This window comes from Amblyomma mixtum, chromosome 2 (genome assembly GCF_055824585.1).
Source record: "Amblyomma mixtum isolate Tamu chromosome 2, ASM5582458v1, whole genome shotgun sequence".
Lineage (NCBI taxonomy): Eukaryota > Metazoa > Arthropoda > Arachnida > Ixodida > Ixodidae > Amblyomma > Amblyomma mixtum.
Window position 1 is genome coordinate 112,792,858 of NC_143013.1, and position 19,544 is coordinate 112,812,401.

General features: G+C 50.1%; 1 protein-coding gene and 1 pseudogene across 1 annotated transcript; one reads left to right on the forward strand and one right to left on the reverse strand.

The window, feature by feature from the left end:
* Positions 1 to 1,010: 1,010 nt before the first annotated feature.
* Positions 1,011 to 19,544, forward strand: part of LOC149360604 (uncharacterized) — a 60,530-nt pseudogene continuing 41,996 nt past the window's right edge.
* LOC149360605 (uncharacterized) lies at positions 10,085 to 14,957 on the reverse strand. The gene has a single exon (XM_089572405.1). It carries the CDS (start codon positions 14,927 to 14,929, stop codon positions 13,664 to 13,666), a length of 1,266 nt encoding a protein of 421 aa, XP_089428531.1. The 5' UTR covers positions 14,930 to 14,957; the 3' UTR covers positions 10,085 to 13,663.

The window sequence follows — 19,544 nt, forward strand, 5'->3', positions numbered from 1 at the left end:
GGGATTAACATGTCCAGAGGAAACCTGGAATCTCTCAGGTACATTCCAGGGTCAACATAATTTTAAATTAACAAATGTCTTGCACGTGGTCAGACTATTTCCTAGAACCTCACATAAGTATATTGTCGCTCCTTGCACCCTTCCCACGTCATATCTTCCACCACATTTCCGGCCTTGTCACCCTCTCCCTTTGTTCACCCTTTTTTTTTTCCTAATCCCCTGCTACCAGTTCTCGGAAACCATGACACTCCTGTTACCCCCTCCGCCCCAACTTTTTGGCTTTCTCTGAACACGAGCCATTCCCCCCCCCCCCCCTGCCTTGTCCTTCCTTGGAAATGCCCCCCTTCCTTTCTCCTTCCAGTGCCAGCTTATTTTTTTTCCTTGTCCTCATTTCCCTGTACCACGCTGACTAATCCTTTTATCTGAGTTTTGCAGGTTCACCCAGCGCCTCCCCCCCCCCCCGTCGCAGCCCCTTCAAAGCCTTTTGTTCATTACACGCCCCCCGGATATAAGTTGTTCCACTATTGCAGCCTAACGAATCATGATTCACCTCCCTCCCCTTCCTGACACGCATCCCCTCCCACACCACTTTCCTTCCCCACCCCCGGGGCCTTCCTCCTCGGAGCGAAGGCCCTATTTAATCCCTGCCGATGATGAACGCTTTGCCCAGACGAAGACAAGTCCCCTTGTCGAAACGTTGGCTCTAGCAACCTGAGGTTTTCCCCTCCCTTGTTCATTTTGTGATATCAAAATCATGTTTGTTTGTTTTTCAGTCTCCTGGACCGCTTCCGGGATTCCGAATGATCAACGATGGCGTCATCGGAAACTCTCGCCACAGAGCGACAGCATGAAGTAATTCGATCTCATTTCACTTGCGCCCTTGTGTAGAGGACCGGTTCTCAATAATTAGGTCGATGTGTCTGTTCTCGTTTTTATCCCCAGTGTCCGGTGTCTCTCATTGCTGTTAAGAACCGTAACCTAACTGTACAGGCTGCGATTTAGTAACAAACATGAGAGGCTGCATCTCTGTACTTCTCGTCTCCGCTTGCGTGTTCTCGTGTCTGCAAGAGCGGTATCTACTTCACACCAGCGTTCCGGATGCATTCGAGGTACTTATGAGCGTCTATAATCCCATCGCCTTCGTGTATGCTTATACGAACGTCTCTATAATATGATTTTAAGGTCATATTATCTCACTGTATCTCAAAAGAATTTTATGAGCGCTAATATTTGTCCTCCGCGGTGGCAACTATGGGGGAGGTAGCTTAAGGTATTCACTAAAATTACGAATTGTTTTGCGGCATCAGTCTACCGACAGTTGGGGCAAGTTATGAAATCCTGCATTTCATATAATTTCACTTTAATACCTTAAAGACCCATTGGGGTTTAGATGGATCACCTGACTAGCGCTTCATTTGCACGTAAATAAACAACACGTATCACATTATTCTCTTTTTAAATCATCGCAGATATTTAGGTAAGTTGGCAAGAGACGGAGCTACTATCAAAAAATAATTTTTCCTGTATCGTTTTCTACCGGCATTCATGAGTTTTGCACTGTCCAGCTCTCCTTGTTCACAATTTGTTTGTCGTTTGAGGAATTAAAAAAAATTTCACAGCTGTAAAAAATTGTGTCCGCATTAATAAATGGTGCAGTAAAATCAAGTAGATATTAGTAAAAACGTAATTCAGTTACGTCAGCTTGCATAAACAGACATAAACGTCGACAGGAATAAGTTGCCCGGTTAATAAAAACTGCTGCTCAACACAGCCACCTTGTGCGTTAGATTTATATCTTACATTCGATGTAAAACAAGGCAGAATATTTGACAGATCACATGGTAACAAAAGACTAGCACGAGTTGCACATGACTAGAGGCATAATAAAATTTCCAGCTCCTAGGATGGCCAGTTCGTTGCTACTACAAATGTCGCATAGTTCAACACGATTCCACAGGTGTACGAACACGTTTGCAGGACTCAGCAGAATACAAATCTGATAGCCGTTAGCAATATACTTCTTGAGAAAAACAGATATCACACATATTATCAAATATTAGGTAGATGCGTTCTTCTAATCAAACGCGAAATTTGAATCAGACTTATATGATGAGCAGATACGTTCGTTAAAAATGCTTAGTGATGTATGCTTGAGGCCGTTTAATTTCTATCGTTGTGTGTTACTTCCGGCATATCATTGTCGCTTACGCTGTAAAAGTAAGCAGCTAATAAATTTTTCAGAGCAGATAATTACGCAAATATTCTGGTAATATTCTGCATGCTTCAGTAGCCTCCAAGAACTGATATTTCTTCGAACTTATATCTGTCCCGCAGCATACAACAGCATCCAACGCATTCAGTAACGCTGGATAATGTGATTAAAATTATGACCGGAGTTTGTTAAGACAAAAAACCTGAACGACTGCTGTTTCTGTGCTAATGCTCAAGTAAAGCACTTCACAGCGGCCCTTGTATTTTCAGTCAAGGATTAAGTCTAAAGTCCATTGCGAGAGAGAGAGAGAGAGACAGAGAGACTCTTTAATGAAATACAGAGAATTTAGCCAGCGTTTCAATATCGCTGGCATGCTACTCTGCGTAGGGAGGGGAATCTGGGAGATAAAGACAGAAGGAGAGCAGCGTGGAAGAGGTAAAAAAAACGAAGATAAAATGCGGCCATCAAATGGGTACTAAGGATGCAATGGCGAGTATTGATGTAACCTATGGGATGATGGAGTGCATAGTCCGACAAATGGGCTGACGAAGTTGACTGCATGAAGAATGCATGAAGGTAACGTGCAAGTGAATTTGAAGCTTATCGAGATGTCCAATGTCTTTTAAATATTTGAAATAGAAAGTTCATTGCAAGTCTCTGTTGCCTAAGGCAGGCTAAGGGACCTAAAACTTTGTCCATTGTTAGGGGGACTGGGCAGAGCTTCTGCATGCAATGTTCATAGTACGCACGCTCGTTTGCATACGCAGGGCACTCAAGCAAGATATGTTCCACAGTTTCTATCGAGGCACAGTTGTCACAATGCGGACTGTCCACTTGTCCAAAACGGTATCGCAAACCGTTTGTATATGCAGCATTCAGACGAAGTCGATGATAAAGTGCTTCCAGATGTCGAGGAATTCTGGGTGAGAGTCTTGATCTAAGATGTGGGTCGACTGAGTGAAGAAATTGGTACTGATGTGTCGGCAAACTCCAAAGCCGATACGTTTCTTCGGAAGCAAAACTTTTAGCCATTTGGGACGCATCAGATTTCGTGAAAAAAGTTCGAATGTATTTCCGATGTTGATGGACCTTACGGGCCGCTTCAGCTGCTTTTTCATTAGCCTGAATGCCACAGTGAGCAGGTACCCACTGAAATGTTATGCAGTGGCCTGCGGCAATAGCTAAATGATGTAGATACCCGATGTCCAGGGAAACTGGCTGGTGATTCGTTTTCTTCAGCAGGTTGGCCAGGATCTGCAGAGATGCTTTTGAATCGGTGAAGATAACCCAACAGCCGGCGGTTCGGCGCAGGATGTAAGAAACAGCTTCCTTAATACCGTGAAGCTCAGCTGTCGTAGAGGATGTCCTCCGCTGCAGCCGGTTAGAAAGGGCATGGCCTGTTGATGGCACATAAAGGCCACAAGAAGAGGTTTCTTTAGTAGTTGAACCATCGGTGAAGATATGGGTGTGCTGCTTATATTCCTCCATTAAGTAGGCGAGAGTAGATTGCAGAAGCGCTGCCTGTGGCATACGGCTCTTTGCATTCACACCTGGAACAAACTTCTTCACCTTTAGAGGAGAGAGTGTCCATAGAGGAAAGGCCAGCGGTAGTGGTTTCTGTGGCTGATTAATAGTAGGGAGGGGCAGAAGCTGCACTGCCTGGCCAAAGCTAGAGTTGCTGTTAGGTGGACACGGTGAAGGAAGTGCTTCTTCCCTTGCAGGACATGGCGGAGATGGGTACGCATAGTTTCCTGGGCAGCAATTACCTCTAGTGGGAGGCATCCTGCCTCCGCTAGTGTTCCTGACGCAGAGGAACTCTTTGGGAGGCCAAGGCATATTCGCAGGCAGTTGTTCCGTGCGGCAACGAGAGTTTTATCGCTTGATGTAGATAACCTTTGAAGCACTGGTAGACAGTAGCGCAAGGTTCCTTCAACGTAGGCTTTTTCAAGCAGAAGCATTGATCGGCAGTTGCTACCCCACCTTGTTCCCGCCATGAACCTGTACACTTGCGATGCTGCAGTGATCCTCTCGCGGAGTTTTTTTATCTGAGGTGTCCATGACAGATTATAGTCGATTACAACACCCAGGAATCGCTAAGATCGTACATATGGTAGGGATCGTCCGCCTAGGAGCAGCGGATATCGGGTCATCGTTTTTCTTGTAAACGCCATTCCAACACTCTTTTCTGGCGAGAGCCGAAGACCTCTGGAAGCCAGGTACATCGAAATGTGCAATAGCGCTTTCTGAAGACGTTGCTGGGTAATACAGCGCGAACGTGATGCGGTCCAGATGCAGATATCATCAGCATAAATTGTTATGCGGACCCCTCGCGGAAGGTTTCTTCTTATGTGTATAAGGACAATAATGAACAGGAGAGGGCTGAGCACCGCTCCCTGTGGTACGCCCCTCTCCACTGCGTGAAAGCGTGTTGGACCGTTTGGAGTGGTCATAAAAATTTGCCGTTCTTTTAAATAATGCCCAATCCATTTGTATAGCTTTCCTCCAAGTACAAGACTGGCAAAGGCTGCGAGAATTGCATGGTGAAAGACAGAGTCAAAGGCGACCTTGATGTCTAGGAAAACGGCTGTCGGAATGTACCCAGCATGAAGATACTCCTCAAGTGATGAGACGAGGGCGATGATATTGTCAGTCGCAGACCTGTTTTGAGGGAACCCGTTCATTTCTTGGGGAAACACATTTCGGCTTTCTAGGAACCAAGTTATGCGTTTGCAGATCATGCGCTCCATGGGCTTACCTACGCAGCTCAATAGGGCAATGGGCCGGAATGATGCGTAGCTTGCTGGCTGCTTACAGGGTTTCAAAACGGGCACAATTTTCGCCAGCTTCCATTCCGTGGGCACCTCACCAGTCATCCAGGAAGAACTGTAATACTCCAGGAGTCGAAGACGGGAGGTGTGGGATAGCTTTTCAATGGCGTCATAGGTCACCTCATCATGACCCGGAGGCGTGTGTCTATTTGTCTCCGCGATAGCTGTGGATAGTTCTTCCATTGTGAAAGGCAGGTCTAACGCTGGCACTACCGCCTTTGGGATGCCTGTTTGAGGGCAAAACCGGGCCATCGAAACCTGTCAAGTCCGCGACCCAGGCGGCGGCCCCGGTCCTCAACGCCAGGGACTTCCCGCCCTTGGCACCCGTCCAACCACAGGTGAGCAGTTGGAGTAGGGCAGTCTCCGGGCCCCCTACCCGTCCCTCCCCTACCCGTCCCTCCCCTACCGAAACCGCCCTACAGCAGCAGGTAGAGGAGCTCAGGCGCCAGAACCAAATTCTAGCGCGCAAAATTCAGGAATTAGAGGCCAAACAGGCCGGGTCATCTGAACCAATGCAAGAAGCTGAGCCAGACGACGAGGATGACGAATCATCCGTAACATCTTGCCTCACTAGCGTCTCGCGGCAGAGCGGGGACACGGTAGTTGGATCAGCTGGTCGCGTCGCCGGCCTAGAGGCACTGCAGCGCCAAACCGAGCAACTGGAGGAGCAAGTGGCGGCCCTCCCGAACCAAATCATGTCAGCAGTCCGCGAGTCCTTCCAGGACATGTTCAAGGCAGCTTTAACGCAAGCACTTCCCGACCTTATGGCCCAGGTCACTGACTCGGTCCTTAAAGCCGTGCAGCCCTGGGTCAGCACCCAAATTAAGAACGCCACAAGCTGCGAATCCCCTCACCTCAAACGTAAGACAGCCTTCCGTCAGGCAGCGGAGGAACATGGTTCAGGCTCGGCAGCTGGTGGGTCGGTGCGGCCCCTCACTGGGGTTGCGCCGGCTCCCGGCCAGAGCTATTCCGATCACCCTTAAATAAATACGACAAGATGGCTAGCAGATGTAATAGGCATGCTAAAAACTTTGAAAAATTCCAGATCATTCAATGGAACTGCAGGGGTTTCAGATCTTGGAAAAAGCGTTCACACCTCCAGCTTTACCTGCAGTCCCTAGGTGACATGCCGGCGCTCATTGCCCTACAGGAGCCCGGCATAGACGCTAAATTATCAGGCTACAGCACCTTTCAGGGGGGCCCCTCTACGTGCATCCTGGTGAATAAGGCTTACACCGTGGTTCAGGTCGACTTAGACTTGAGTACCGAGCAAGAATATACAATGGTCCGAGTACTGCCTCTCAGACGCCGCGACCCGTCAATACATATCCTCAACATATACTGCCCTCCGCGTAAGCCGCGCGTAACTTTCAATGAAATCTTCCTTCGCGCGATAAAATTGGCAGCCAAAGAGCCTCTAGTGATCGTTGGAGACTTCAATGCTCCCAGCCTTCATTGGGGCTACCACTTCGAACAGGCAAGAGGACGTAAGCTGGCGGAGCTCATCTCCACCCTCAGCCTCACGTTGCTCACGGACCCGGCGTATCCCACTCGAGTGGGGAATTCGGTAACCCGCGACACGTGTCCAGACCTTTCTCTCGTTAAAAATGCTAGAGCGGCTGCATGGGAGAACTTGGGAGATTCTCTAGGCAGCGATCACCTCCTTCTCCGGATTACACTCGAGGCAAAGGCAGCGCGCAAAAAATGGGGTCAGGCCAAGCTGACCGATTGGAACAAATTCCGGAATCACACTATCCCTCCCGTACTATTTTCCGGCGGCTACGCGGAATGGGCTAACCACATATACAACATTCAGAAACAACACGTCACAACACTACAAACCACCAAAGAGATCCCCGCAGTGGACACCCACCTCCTGCATTTGTGGGAGGCGCGCCGGAGCTTAACTAAACGGTGGAAAAAGCAGAAAACTAATCGCAAATTACGCGACCGCATAGCCAAACTCACAGAGCAGGCTGCAGCGTATGCTGCCGAGCTCTCAGATTCAAATTGGATAGCACGCTGCGACGCCGCAGCTCATCAGATGAGCTCGAAGGGGACGTGGCGTCTCTTTCGCAGTCTAATCGACCCCTCCCAAACGAGAGGGGAGACGCAAAAGCAGCTCCGGCGGGCTCTGCAAGGGTTCCAAGGTACGACGGCCCAACTTGCGGACACTCTGTGCGACAGATATCTCTGTCGTATGGAGGACCCGCCTAGGCCACAGTACATGTACTCTGGCAGGCCTAATGAAACACTCGATGCCCCTTTTGAGTTGCACGACCTTAAGGCGGCCTTAGCAAAAATGCGCCGGGGTACGGCTCCGGGACGGGACCACATAACAGTGAACCTGTTGGCGAACCTACCGGACTCAGCCTACCTTCATTTATTAGAATACATCAACCAGATCTGGGACGGGCGTCCACTCCCTCCCGAGTGGAAAACGTCACTTGTGACGTTTATCCCTAAAACAGGTAAGGCCGTGAATACGGACAACCTGAGGCCCATATCACTGACCTCATGTGCGGGCAAGCTTATGGAGACGATGGTACGGGATCGCCTCTCTCCATACCTGGAGAGTAAGGGCTTCTTTGCAGTCACCATGTTCGGGTTTCGCCCTCGCATGTCTGCACAGGATGTCCTTCTCCAGCTGCACAGGGATGTAATACGACCCACAACTATGCAACACAATGACAAAGCCATCCTCGCCCTTGATCTGAAAGGGGCTTTTCGACAATGTGAAACACGGAAGCATCCTGGCCAACTTGAGTTCTACCGATTGTGGGGCTAGGACCTACGCGTATGTAAGAGATTTCTTGTCTAATCGCCAGGCCTTTCTTCGGATTGAGGGCGAGGAATACGGCCCTTACATGATGGGAACACGGGGTACCCCTCAGGGAGCAGTGTTATCACCGCTCCTGTTCAAAATTGCTATGATGCGCCTCCCAAGCCAATTGGCCCGGGTGGAAGGCATTCAACACGCGTTATATGCAGATGATATTACAATTTGGACCACTCAGGGGAGCCTTGGGGACATGGAGGACCGCCTTCAGCAGGCTGCTTCCATAGTCGATGCGTATGCTAATGACTGTGGGCTCCAATGTGCTCCAGCGAAATCAGAGCTTCTGCATGTCAGAGCGAACCCAAAGGATAGGACAGCAATACACATCTCTCTGTCAGGAGGTCCTATTAGAGAGGTGGAGGAGCTCCGTATTCTGGGCCTTTTCATTCACCAGAGACTCAGACCGGACTCCACTATTGCGAAACTCAAGAGAGTAGGCGAACAGGTAGGGCGCATGATCCGCCGCGTTTCCAACAAGCGGGGTGGTCTGCGGGGCAGGGACGCGCTTCGGCTCGTCTATGCCTTCGTGACTAGCCGGATCCTCTACGCCGTGCCATATCTCCGCACTACTAAGCAAGACGAGGCGCGAATAGACGCCATCATCCGCAAGGCAACTAAGCGAGCCCTGGATCTCCCGGTGGCTACCTCTAATGCCAAACTCAAGGCATTGGGGGTGCTAAACTCCTACCAGGAGCTGCGGGAGGCCCACCTCGTGAACCACTACACGCGGCTCACGCAGACGGCTCCTGGGCGCCGCCTGCTAAACCGCTTACACATCCAACACGACTGCACTCCAGAGGAGGCGGAGCGTATCCCAGTACTATGGCGCCATATGCTCTGGGTCTCCCCGCTCCCCCGTAACATGGACACCGACATGCATGAAAACAGACGACAAGCGCGGGCTCGGGCTCTTGAGAGAAAACACGGCTCCCGACCCGGTGTATATTATGTTGACGTAGCAGGGCCATCGCCCACGGGATTTTACTCGGCCGCTGTCGTTCACCAGGAAATGCACGTTGATGGACTCTCCTTTCGAGCCCCGAATTCAATGCGGGCCGAGGAAGTAGCGATAGCGCTTGCTGCCGCCCACGCCAATTCGAGAATAATCATCACGGACTCCCGAAAAGCATGTGAACATTACTTGGCAGGGGAGATCTCCCCCTTAGCTGCTTGTATTCTACGACGGACTGCCACTGATCCAACACCCAAACGAATCATTTGGGCTCCTGGCCACCAGGGCTTACGAGGTAATGAGGCCGCTGACGCGGCTGCCCGAGCGCTTACTCACCGGGCTCCTCATCCCAGCTCTTCTGGCTCAGAGACTAACCAGCCGCTGCTGCGATTCAGGGAAATATTAACACATTATAGCGACAACCACCGCCTTTTCCCGGCCCCTGCAAAAGGGCTGAGTAAGACGGAGGAGCGAACTTTAAGGCGCCTGCAGACAGGTACTCTACTCTGTCCTGCAATAATAAAACATTACGATCCTAACACGGATGGGCGATGCCCACACTGTGGGGAGACCTGTGATATCTTCCACATGGTGTGGGCATGTACTCAAAATCCCCACCTCCCCCCTTCCCCTACCCCTTCCAGAGAGGCATGGGAGACTGCCCTCCTCAACTGCTCCTCGCTTGAGTCCCAAAGGGCTCTGGTGAAACGGGCGAGAGACGGGGCCTCGTCGTGCGGTGTCCCGGACTAGGGACGCCGACCATGTAGCGGGGCCACTCTGTGGCTCACGAACTCTTTTTCCTAAAATAAAAGTTTTCACCACCACCACCACCATCTGCGGAGAGTGTCGAATGCCCTGACCCTGCCGACAGTAGCCTGCAGTATTCTTCTGAGACTTTTATAGATTTTAAGGCGGAAGCCTTTAATGTCTCATCGTTGTAAGCAGCAGTTGTCGACAGAAAATGTCACGCTTTTCAATTGGTGGAAACGGTCGTGACGTCACAGTGCGCGAATTTCAAACGGGGCCAATTGTACTTTGGCTAGTAACCATGCAACCAATTGAGGGGATCGTATAGTGATGCTCCAAGTAAGTGGAACTGAGCTTAGTTAATTGCTTAATTACCCAATTAGCCGAATTAGCCTTACTAGTCAGGCCATATAAATAAATAAAACCGATTAAGAAATTGGTCGAGGTCAGGAATCGAACCCCGGTCTTCTTGCGTGAGAGACGAGCATGCTATCCACTCCGCCATGCCAGCTCTTTTTTTTTTCTTTATTGCCTGTCTTTGGCTCATGACATTGCACAACAAAAATACACATAACGCTATATACATACGACACTGTCGTGGTCAGCCAGCACGAGACTGGCTTCGTCAGCTTAAAATTCCCGCAACATACACAACGGCTCTAGTCTTGAGAGCCACTCGGGAGGCTCCGCAGCTGCTTTTTGGATTGCAAGAAACCAGTCCATGCTTTCCCGAAAATAAATTCGGGCCGGTCGTGCGTCTTTGTCACAATGGTAGCCTGCCATTCTGGAGCGCCATATACAGTGGAGGCCCAAGAGCATTATGCGATCAAAAGGTACCCCATCCTCATTATCAGTGCTTAAATAGCGAATTCCGTGCGCGTCAAGTGGTAGCTCTTTCTTTATGGTCCTTTGTAACACGTCCCAAAAATAAACCCCTTCCCAGCAGTGCAAGAAAACATGGTCTATTGTTTCAGGCTGTTTACAAATTAAGCAGTTCGATCCCCACGGTAAAAAGAAATCCTTTCCCTCTAAAAACTTTTTAACTGGTAACGTCCCGGTATGTAACTTAAAAAAGAAAGTCTTTACTCCTGGCGGCACCTGCATTTTCTTCACCCTTTTTAAAACATCCCCTCCCGGGCCTCCACTGTACAAGGCCCTGTACATGGGCTCTGGGAAAACAATATCACAAAGATCATTGTACAACTTTTTCCTTTTGCTTTTCCACAAATAATCGGTGGAAAAACGTGCCGAAAGAAACCGAACGCTTGCTACAATCTCTTTGTAGTAACCAAAAGTTCCACCAGAGAGCTCTTCTGTGGATACCACAAACTCCGGCAGCAATCGCCGCAGCTTCACTTGGCACACGGTGCGCAAGAACGGGTCTGTGACGTCGCGAAAAAACAAAAAACGGTTCACCAGCTGCCTTAAGAAGAGGTGCCCTAGCCCTAGCCCCCCATCTTTTACCCTCAAGAACAGGTTCGTTCTGCTACAACGTTCCCATTCGGACGCCCATATGAAAACTGCAAAAATCCTGTGTAGCTTCTGAACGTTCACACGCGAGCAATGCAAAACCTGCATCACATACCAGAGTTTGCTAATAAAAAAAAGATTGCAGACTGTAGCTCTGGCGAAAATTGAAAGGCTGGTGCCTTTCCATTTCCCAGCTCGGTCACGTGCGTCTTTAGTTTGCTCTTTCCAATAGTCCTCGCTATCGCGATAAGCATCGAGCGGAACGCCCAAATACTTGCCCGGGGTCGTCGCCCACGGTACGTTGGCGAAATGGTCCGGGTGGGATGGCCACCATCCATGCCAGAGGCCGAGGCACTTGGACCAGTTAACCCCGCTACCTGTGACTTCACTGAACGCGCGTACACACCCGACAGCTTCACTTATGCTCCCCTGATCAACCGTAAATACTGCAACGTCATCTGCATAGGCCAGCAGCTTAACTTCAGCTGCTTGTAACCTAAAGCCATTAATACTATTGTTTTCTATGATTTTCATGCACAGCGTTTCGATGTAAATACAAAACAAGAGAGGGCTGAGGGGGCAGCCCTGACGCACCGAACGCTGCACGCTAATGGGGGCCCCCAAACTCTTGTTAACAATCAGTCTCGTCGTGCAGTTTCGATACGCCAGGGCAACACCCTTACGGATAACTGAACCGACGTTCACATGGTCTAAAACGGTAAACAAAATTTCATGAGAAACACAATCAAATGCCTTTTCAAGGTCAATCTGAAGCATCGCTACTCGCCCATTGATGTCGTCACAGCTTTCAAGCACACTGCGCGCTTTGTGAATGTTGGAAAAAATTGAGCGCCCTTTGATTCCACATGTCTGGTGGGGTCCAACAATATCCGATATCACTGTCTGCAGTCTACGCGCCAATACCTTCATAAAAATTTTATAGTCCACATTAGTGAGTGCTATGGGTCGATACGCTGTAACCAATTGTAATTTCTCTATATCATCCGTTTTAGGTATGAGCACTGTATGGGAGATCCCAAAAGACGGAGGCAATACGTTTATTTTATAGGCTTCATTGAAAATTGTACACAGCACTGGGGCAATTTCGTGCTTAAATTCTTTATAAAATGCCGCACTGAATCCATCTGGTTCTGGTGATTTTCCTAGGTTTAACTGATCTATCGCGTGCTCTACCTCGCTGTGAGTTATTGTTAGTTCCATTTTCTTTTTGCTTTCTTCGTCAAGCCGTGGCATTGCACCAAGAAACTGATGCGTAAAGGCTACTGCGTCTACAGGAGTCGATGAAAAAAGCCTCTGGTAGTATTCATTAAAGGCTTCTTTGATGTGGTCAGTGTCTGCCGATAAGATACCCCCCCATTCTATTTTATCGATGTGATTTCTTTCAGCGCGCGCTTTTTCTAGACCAAGAGCACGTTTCGATGGCGCTTCGCCAGCAGCTGTGTCTTCCGCCCTTGCCCTCACTAGTGCTCCGCGATAACGCCATTCTTCCATAAGCTCTATCTTTTGTTTTGTTTTCCTGACATCTTCTATCCATTTCCCAGGCTCTTTGCATTCCTGCTTCATCAGCGTTTGAAGCAGTGCCCTTAGCTCAGCTTCGTCTTGTTTTTCCTTATAACGGATACATGTCGCCCTTTCTATTGCTTTGATTTTTAAAGATTCTTTACTTAGCTCCCACTGTTGCCAAATCTTCAGGTTCTTGCGCGGGTTTATTTTACCTATTTCATCCTTTACTGCTCTGTAGTAGATTTCGTCTTGAAGAAGCGTGTTGTTTAGCTTCCACATTTCCCACGAAAATGCCTTGCTTCGGTTCACACTTCCCAGGCAGCACTCAACTAAACAGTGGTCTGAGAAGGAGACTCCCACAACTTCATAATGGTTGCAAACAGGGGCAAGGTCGACTGATGCGTAAATGCGGTCCAGCCGTGCATGGCTTGAGCCCTGGAAATGAGTGAACTGCACTGTCCGCGCACCCTCAATAAGTTCAGCCACATCCTCAAGGTTTCCGTTCTCGATCATTCGCATCAACACTTCAGTGCTCCTGTCTCGGAACCCCCGGATGCTTGACCTATCGCGCGCATTAAGAACACAATTGAAGTCGCCTAATACAATGAGCCGCCTCTCCGTACAAAGGCGCTCTTGGAGGCTTTGGAAAAAGGCAACCCTTTCCTCAACCACATTCGGCGCGTACACAGTAACAATGCGCCACTCATTGCCGTTCAGACAAAAATCAAGCACAGTACACCGGCCATACACACACGAAAAATAAGCCTGCACCTCTAGCCCCGGCATCTTCTTTACAAAAAGCACGCATCCAGCCGATGTTCCCACTGCTTGACTGACGACAGCATAAAATCTAGTCGTGAAACGTCGCACCATGCTGTCGGTTCCTTCGTTGCCGTCCACTTTCGTCTCCTGCACGGTCAATACATCTATCTCGCGCTCCGTAATAAGTCGGTACACCTGACCTTGTTTTTTCCTTGCCGCCAGGCCCCTCACATTCAATGTAGCGACTCTAAAGGCGGAGGCGGGAGCCATTTTTACGCAAGAGGAAGGAACCAACAGCATGGTGCTTACCTTCCACGTCTAGCGCGCCGCTAGACGCCACTGTGGCCGCCGGTATCATCCGGCGCAAGAACATCAGTCTGCTCGAGTAGGACCTTGCCTGCGGAGGAGTACCGTTTGTCAGCCGCATGGTTTGGGCGTGGCCGTAACGACGAACGCCGGGCTTGAGTCGTCTTTGCAGGGGGCTCCTCGACGCCGGGTGCTACCACTTTGTCCCCTTCAGGGCTGGCCTGGTCATGGGAACGCTTCGCCGGGGTGTTAAGGGGGGGCGTGACGCTTGTTGTGCGGGCGCCGGTATTCTCGTGGTGGTCCTCGTTCAGGTCCTTTCCCTCGACGACTACGGGCTCTGATGGGCACGCTCCGTTCTCTGGCGTCTCGCTAGAGACGCCGAGGGAGCCTCCCGTCGGCTGTTGGCTCTCTGGTTCGTCGGCCGCTTTGGTGTCGTCACCGGGAGTCCCTGACGTCGCAAGTGTGGAAGCCGACTTGCCCGCCTCGTCCGTACCAGAGGCTGCTTCCTCCGCCTCGGCGATGTCCATGAGTTCCGCAGTGTCGTTCGCCTTTCCAACCCCGGTAGCTGACGCGTAGGTACGGACGCAGTCCGCGTCCACGTGTCCGTAGCGCCTGCACAGGGAACACCTGGGCACCTTGCAGTCGAGGCGAACGTGACCCGTGCCGTGGCAACGCAGGCACTGCATCGGTCGCCCAGGGACAACAACGAGGGCCAGCTCACCGGCTACTCGGACCTGGTGTGGCAAATCATCCACCTTAATTCCCGGCTTCAACTTCAGTAGCACGGTCCTGGTGGTCGAGCCTTTCTCCTTCAAGCCTTGGACACGCCAACGCTCCCGCGTCACCTCCGTCACGTTGCCGAACGCCGCGAAAGCAGTCCGGATGTCTTCGTCCGCCACACCACGCAGCATCCAATGCAGGCGCAGCTTTACCTGCTGATCTTCAGGGTCGAAAATAATGCACCGGCGCCCTTTCACTTGTAGCTCTTTGCAGGCAGCAAGTTTCTTCGCAGCTTCTGAGGTGCTCATCGTCACCGCCCACACGTGGTTAATCTGATACGCCCCCAACGCCACGACGTCGGGGAGCGCACCAGCGTTGGCCAGGGCGCCCCGAAAATCTTCAACCCTGTAGGGCCTCGCTCTCACGTCTCCGTGAAGAAACACCGTGTTAAGAACAATACGTCCTGTAGGCAAGGTAGGCAACACAATTTCATATTCCTGATCTGCGTCGGCAGCTAACCTGTTTCCGCGGCCAGCAAGTGCCGCTATCGCCGCTCCGCCGGAGCTCATGATCCTGCGTCCGTCACGCTCGGTGGCCGGAAGCTCGAAGCCGCCGCTGTGGCTCAGTGGTTATGGTGCTCGGCTGCTGACCCGAAAGACGCCATGCCAGCTCGATGGTTTGGAATGAACAAAGGCGCGTCTAGTGAATACGGTGTCTTCACTCACTCTCATCCTCCTCCATTCCCTTCCGGCGAAGTTTAGGTGTCCACCGACAAATGAGAGACAGATACATTTCCTTTCCTCAAAAACCAATTTACCGACGAGCGAGGCGTAGAACCGAATGGGCGATGGCGTTCTATGGACTCCTTGGCAGCGTTGCAAGACGCTGTCGCGTTCCACTCTTAGGGGCGAAGCTTAACATCTTAACCACACATCAGTGACCACACTTTAGGTCAAAAAAGTGCCCCCCTGAATTTTGTGAGACAGTTACTGCATAATTTCCTTTCCTCAAATACAATTTTCATTTTCTTCATTACGGCTCCTCTTTATCTATCTTCTTTCACTCCCACTTCCTCCCTTCCTCTACGGTGCTGTTCAGGTGTCCACCGAGATGACAGAGAATTACTGCGCCATTTCCTTTCCTCAAAAAGCGTAGCGTTCAAAGGGCAAGGCATCGCGCCGAACAGGTGGTGGCGTTCCGTGGACTCCCTGGCAGCGCTACAACGCGCTGTCGCGTTCCACTCCTAAAGGCGAAGCTTAAGCGTCATTAATTAGCAGTTAATTAGTATTCAGGCATTAATCAGTAATTAACCATTAATTAGTGATTTGTCATCACTTAGTAATTAGTATTCAATTATATGTGACGCCACCAGTACCACAGAAACAGCGAAGGTGGTGCGGAAAACGCTTCCGCCTCTACCCACTTTAGACAGTCAAAGTGCCCCCTGAATTTTTTTTATTCGTGAAGGGAGAGCGCAGCGAAGGGGTGGAGTTGTTGAAGTGGCGTGCGCATACCTTTAACTATCCGCCAAATATTGGTTACTGGTTGGCGCACGTCCAGCGTAGAACAAAAGTCACGCCACTTTTGCCGACTGAGTTTATCCATGTAACGTCGAATGGGACGTTTTTCCCGTCGGCATGAACGTAGGTCATCGAGGTTTTTTGTGCGCAGAGCTTTCCTTTCAGCTCGCTTGCGCATAGCGCAGAGCCTTTGAAATGTGGCATCATTTGAAGGTAGGCTGTCATTTTTAGCTGTAATTTGTGTACTCGCTCTCAGGCAATACGCCATTGTCGATGCTAATTCCTCATTGCGAGTTGCCGCAGTAACTCCTCTGCTTACAGCGTCCTTATATGCGTCCCAGTCTGTAGATTTTATAAGGAATTTCATTGGGTTTCTCTACGCATGGAAAGCCGATATGAGGATTGGGTAATGGTCGCTTCCGCGTGTCTCCAAATCAATGCACCAGCCAAAGTTGTGGTCGAATGAACTTGTGACAAATGTCACGTCGATGCTGCTGGTAGTCGTCGGGCCTCGGAGGTAGGTGATACTGCCGTCATTTAATGGCTGTACTGAATGTTTGGAGAGAGGTTTTCCAAGCTTGGCACCTCGAGCACATGTATGTGAGCTGCCCCAAATTTCATTATGAGCATTTAAGCCTCCGCAAATAATATGCGGTGAGGGCGTCCTTGTTATCAAGTCTCAAAGCATCAAATGGCGTGCCTGGCTCAAGATGTACTCCAATCAGAGTGTACTGTTGTCCGGCAATAACTGTGACAGCGCACACGTATTCATTGTCGCTGTGAGGCGGGACATCAACCGATGAGGCCGGGATATCCTTGCGAAAGCCTATCAGCAATCTGCTGACGTTATCTGGTCGTTGTGAATGATGGAAATAGTATCCGTGGAGTCGGAAAGTTTCCTCGACGCGTGATTCACAGATGACTATGAAGGGGAAGCGGTATGCTCGCACGAGCTGTCGGAAATCTGAGAGTTTAGGGCGTAGCCCGCGAGCGTTCCACTGGAAAATGGTGCATGTACGAAAGATGTTGTGAATTGTCAGGTGTGGCGAAGTTCTCGCTGTTGACGCCATGATTACTCAAGTGTGGTATTACGCCCCTGCGGAGCGTAGGAGACCGACACCAACGGCTCTATTGCAAGGACAGCTTCTACTTCTGGGAGTCCCCCTGACGAGGGGGTTGCACGGATAATAAATAGCCTTGATGGCTGCAAACAGCATCGGAATCAGTACGCATGTGATATCTCTTTCAGAGCTTCCGGTTTTCTGCCTATCGCTGATCTTCCTGTCATGTTGTGGCGCCTTAGGCTCAGAGCGAGCGACGCTGTTTGTCGGGTCTTGTGCAGTGCGTTGCAGCATCTTTGATGACGGAGAAGAACCAACGCACTTCCCACGCTTCTTTTTTTACCGCGTCTGCATAGGTCTTGTCAGCTGCTTTGCCACGCTGTGTTGACTGACTCTCGGTAAGAGCTGCAGTAGTCGTGAAAACCACGTCGGGGTTAGGTGGTGGTTCATGGCGCTTAGGGGTTTTCCCTTGTGTTTGCTCTGCCGTGCGAGCAACTGTGGCTGCTTTCTTTTTATAACACCCTCCATAGGAAGCAGGGTGTGGGCCACCGCAGTTAGCGAATTTAGGTTGCGCTCTCGAAGTGCATTCTTTGTGGGAGTGGGGGCCAGCACACACTTTGCAGCGCACGGGGCCGTTACAATGTCTTGATATGCGGCCATGCCTCTGACATTTATAGCACTGAGTTGCTGCTCCGACGTATTCAGTTACAGAGTAACTACAGAACCCAAGCGTTACTCGTTTTGGTAGCGGCGCATCTTTTGCGAATTCCAATATAACTGTGCGACGGCGTACCTCTTTGATCTTTCCACCATCCTCAGGAGTGTAGGCGGTTAGCCTCCTTGCTGAAAGGACACCTTGGTGGCGTAGATATTCCTGCAGATCTTCGTCTGAGTAGGTGATAGGTACATCTTGTATTTTGCCATAGCTTGCCATGTAAGAATATGGGACTCGGGCCTCTACGGCCACTCCAGCCAGCTTAGTTACCGTGAGCAGACGGTTGGCGGCGGGCAGCGTCGATACTGTAACCATCAGGCTCCCATCCTTGTGAATGCGATGGCTGAGGACTTTTTCTTGAGCCGATGCTACAACCGCTGAAGCCACAATGTTGGGATTAGCTTTCCATAGGCTTCCTCCTTCCTCGGTGGGCCTGAAGACTACCTGAAGAACACCGGTAGCTCTCTTTTTCTTGTACGAGACAACTGTGAACGATGCTTGGTCCATGTCCTCTGGATGGTCGGTCAGAGGCTCATTGCTGGCTTGGTCGTCACAAAGTCTCTTGTTTGCCGGGCCCTGGTCTGTAGCCGCAACTACAGGGGCCGCTGGACCCGCCGCTGCTGCTGCTGCCATCCGCGCGGCATGGAGTTCAGCTGGCGGTGATGTTCCGTGTCGGCGTGGATACGGCGCACAGCGCCGAGGAGGTCGCTTGACGTGCTTTTGCCGGCGGCCAGGGACCCCCAGGTCGTCGCACGTCGAGGACACACGCCACAAAAAACTGAAAAACCTCTGAAGTGAGAAAATTAAGCCGAAAATTACGGACCGGTGTCAGACAGCCGGCCCACTAATCATCGTCTTAGACGACGGACGACGGACGTCTTCTTCCGAAGTCCATTGCTCTCTTCCTAGAGTATGAAGCTTAGAGGCAAATGATATTTCTATTTCCTTTCTTGAATAATAAAATCATTGCTTCTCGTCTTTCTCTTTTCATCGTTTGCACAAAAGCACTTCAAAATTTTAGAACTGAGCTACAGGCGCCATGGAGAGGCATCAGAAAGCGCGCCAATGCGTTATCGATTCAGAGATGTCAGTTGCATTTTCTCTTTGTATCCCAATGGCACCCATACGTCCCACTTTGTTCCCTCAGCTAGAGGGCTCGTAAGAGGCAGTGGGACGCAGGAGTCATACTTACGCTGCGCTGGCACTTATCTTAAGGTTTCTATGCTTTCTTTAAAAACTGTTTCAGCCGCGTTCACTGGATTAGGTAGCGAGTCCAGATCTTGAAACTTCGTTCTATTCTTCGGGCGCGTTGCAAATTTTGGCTATATTTGATTTCGCAAAAAGAGCAGAATCGAAACGTCTGGTAAGCAAACCCTTTTTTTCTGCATAGAGAGGAACAACCCTTGATTACAATGTGCACTCACCTGAATGTGTTCTGAAGATCTGAGATGACAACTAATGAGAGGAATGCAATTTCTCTTTACCATGGGAAAAAAATTGTAGCATAACGACTGAATTTTTAGTAGTAATTTTCTATATGCAGAGTCTCTTTCTGGGCGCCAAATCATCAATGCCATAACATTCAGAACCATCGGCAGCAAGAAGACGTCACGAATGAATATAGAAGGTTAAAAAAATTGCCAAAAATAGTTGGCGTGTTCGGTGAATTTAGCCTCATCGGCAAGGTACATAGCCCTCTGAAAGTTGAACAAATCCGTAGATGCCGTTGGTGTTCCACGACGAGAAATGTGGTGCGCATAAGTTCAACAAAAAGCGCACAAGTGCGAACAAGTTCATGAAGTCGTTAGAGGAAATTAACTCAATTTGGGTGCCAGTCTAGGTCAAAAGGACAAATACGTCCGATTTTCTGCTCTATGGTTTAGGGCTA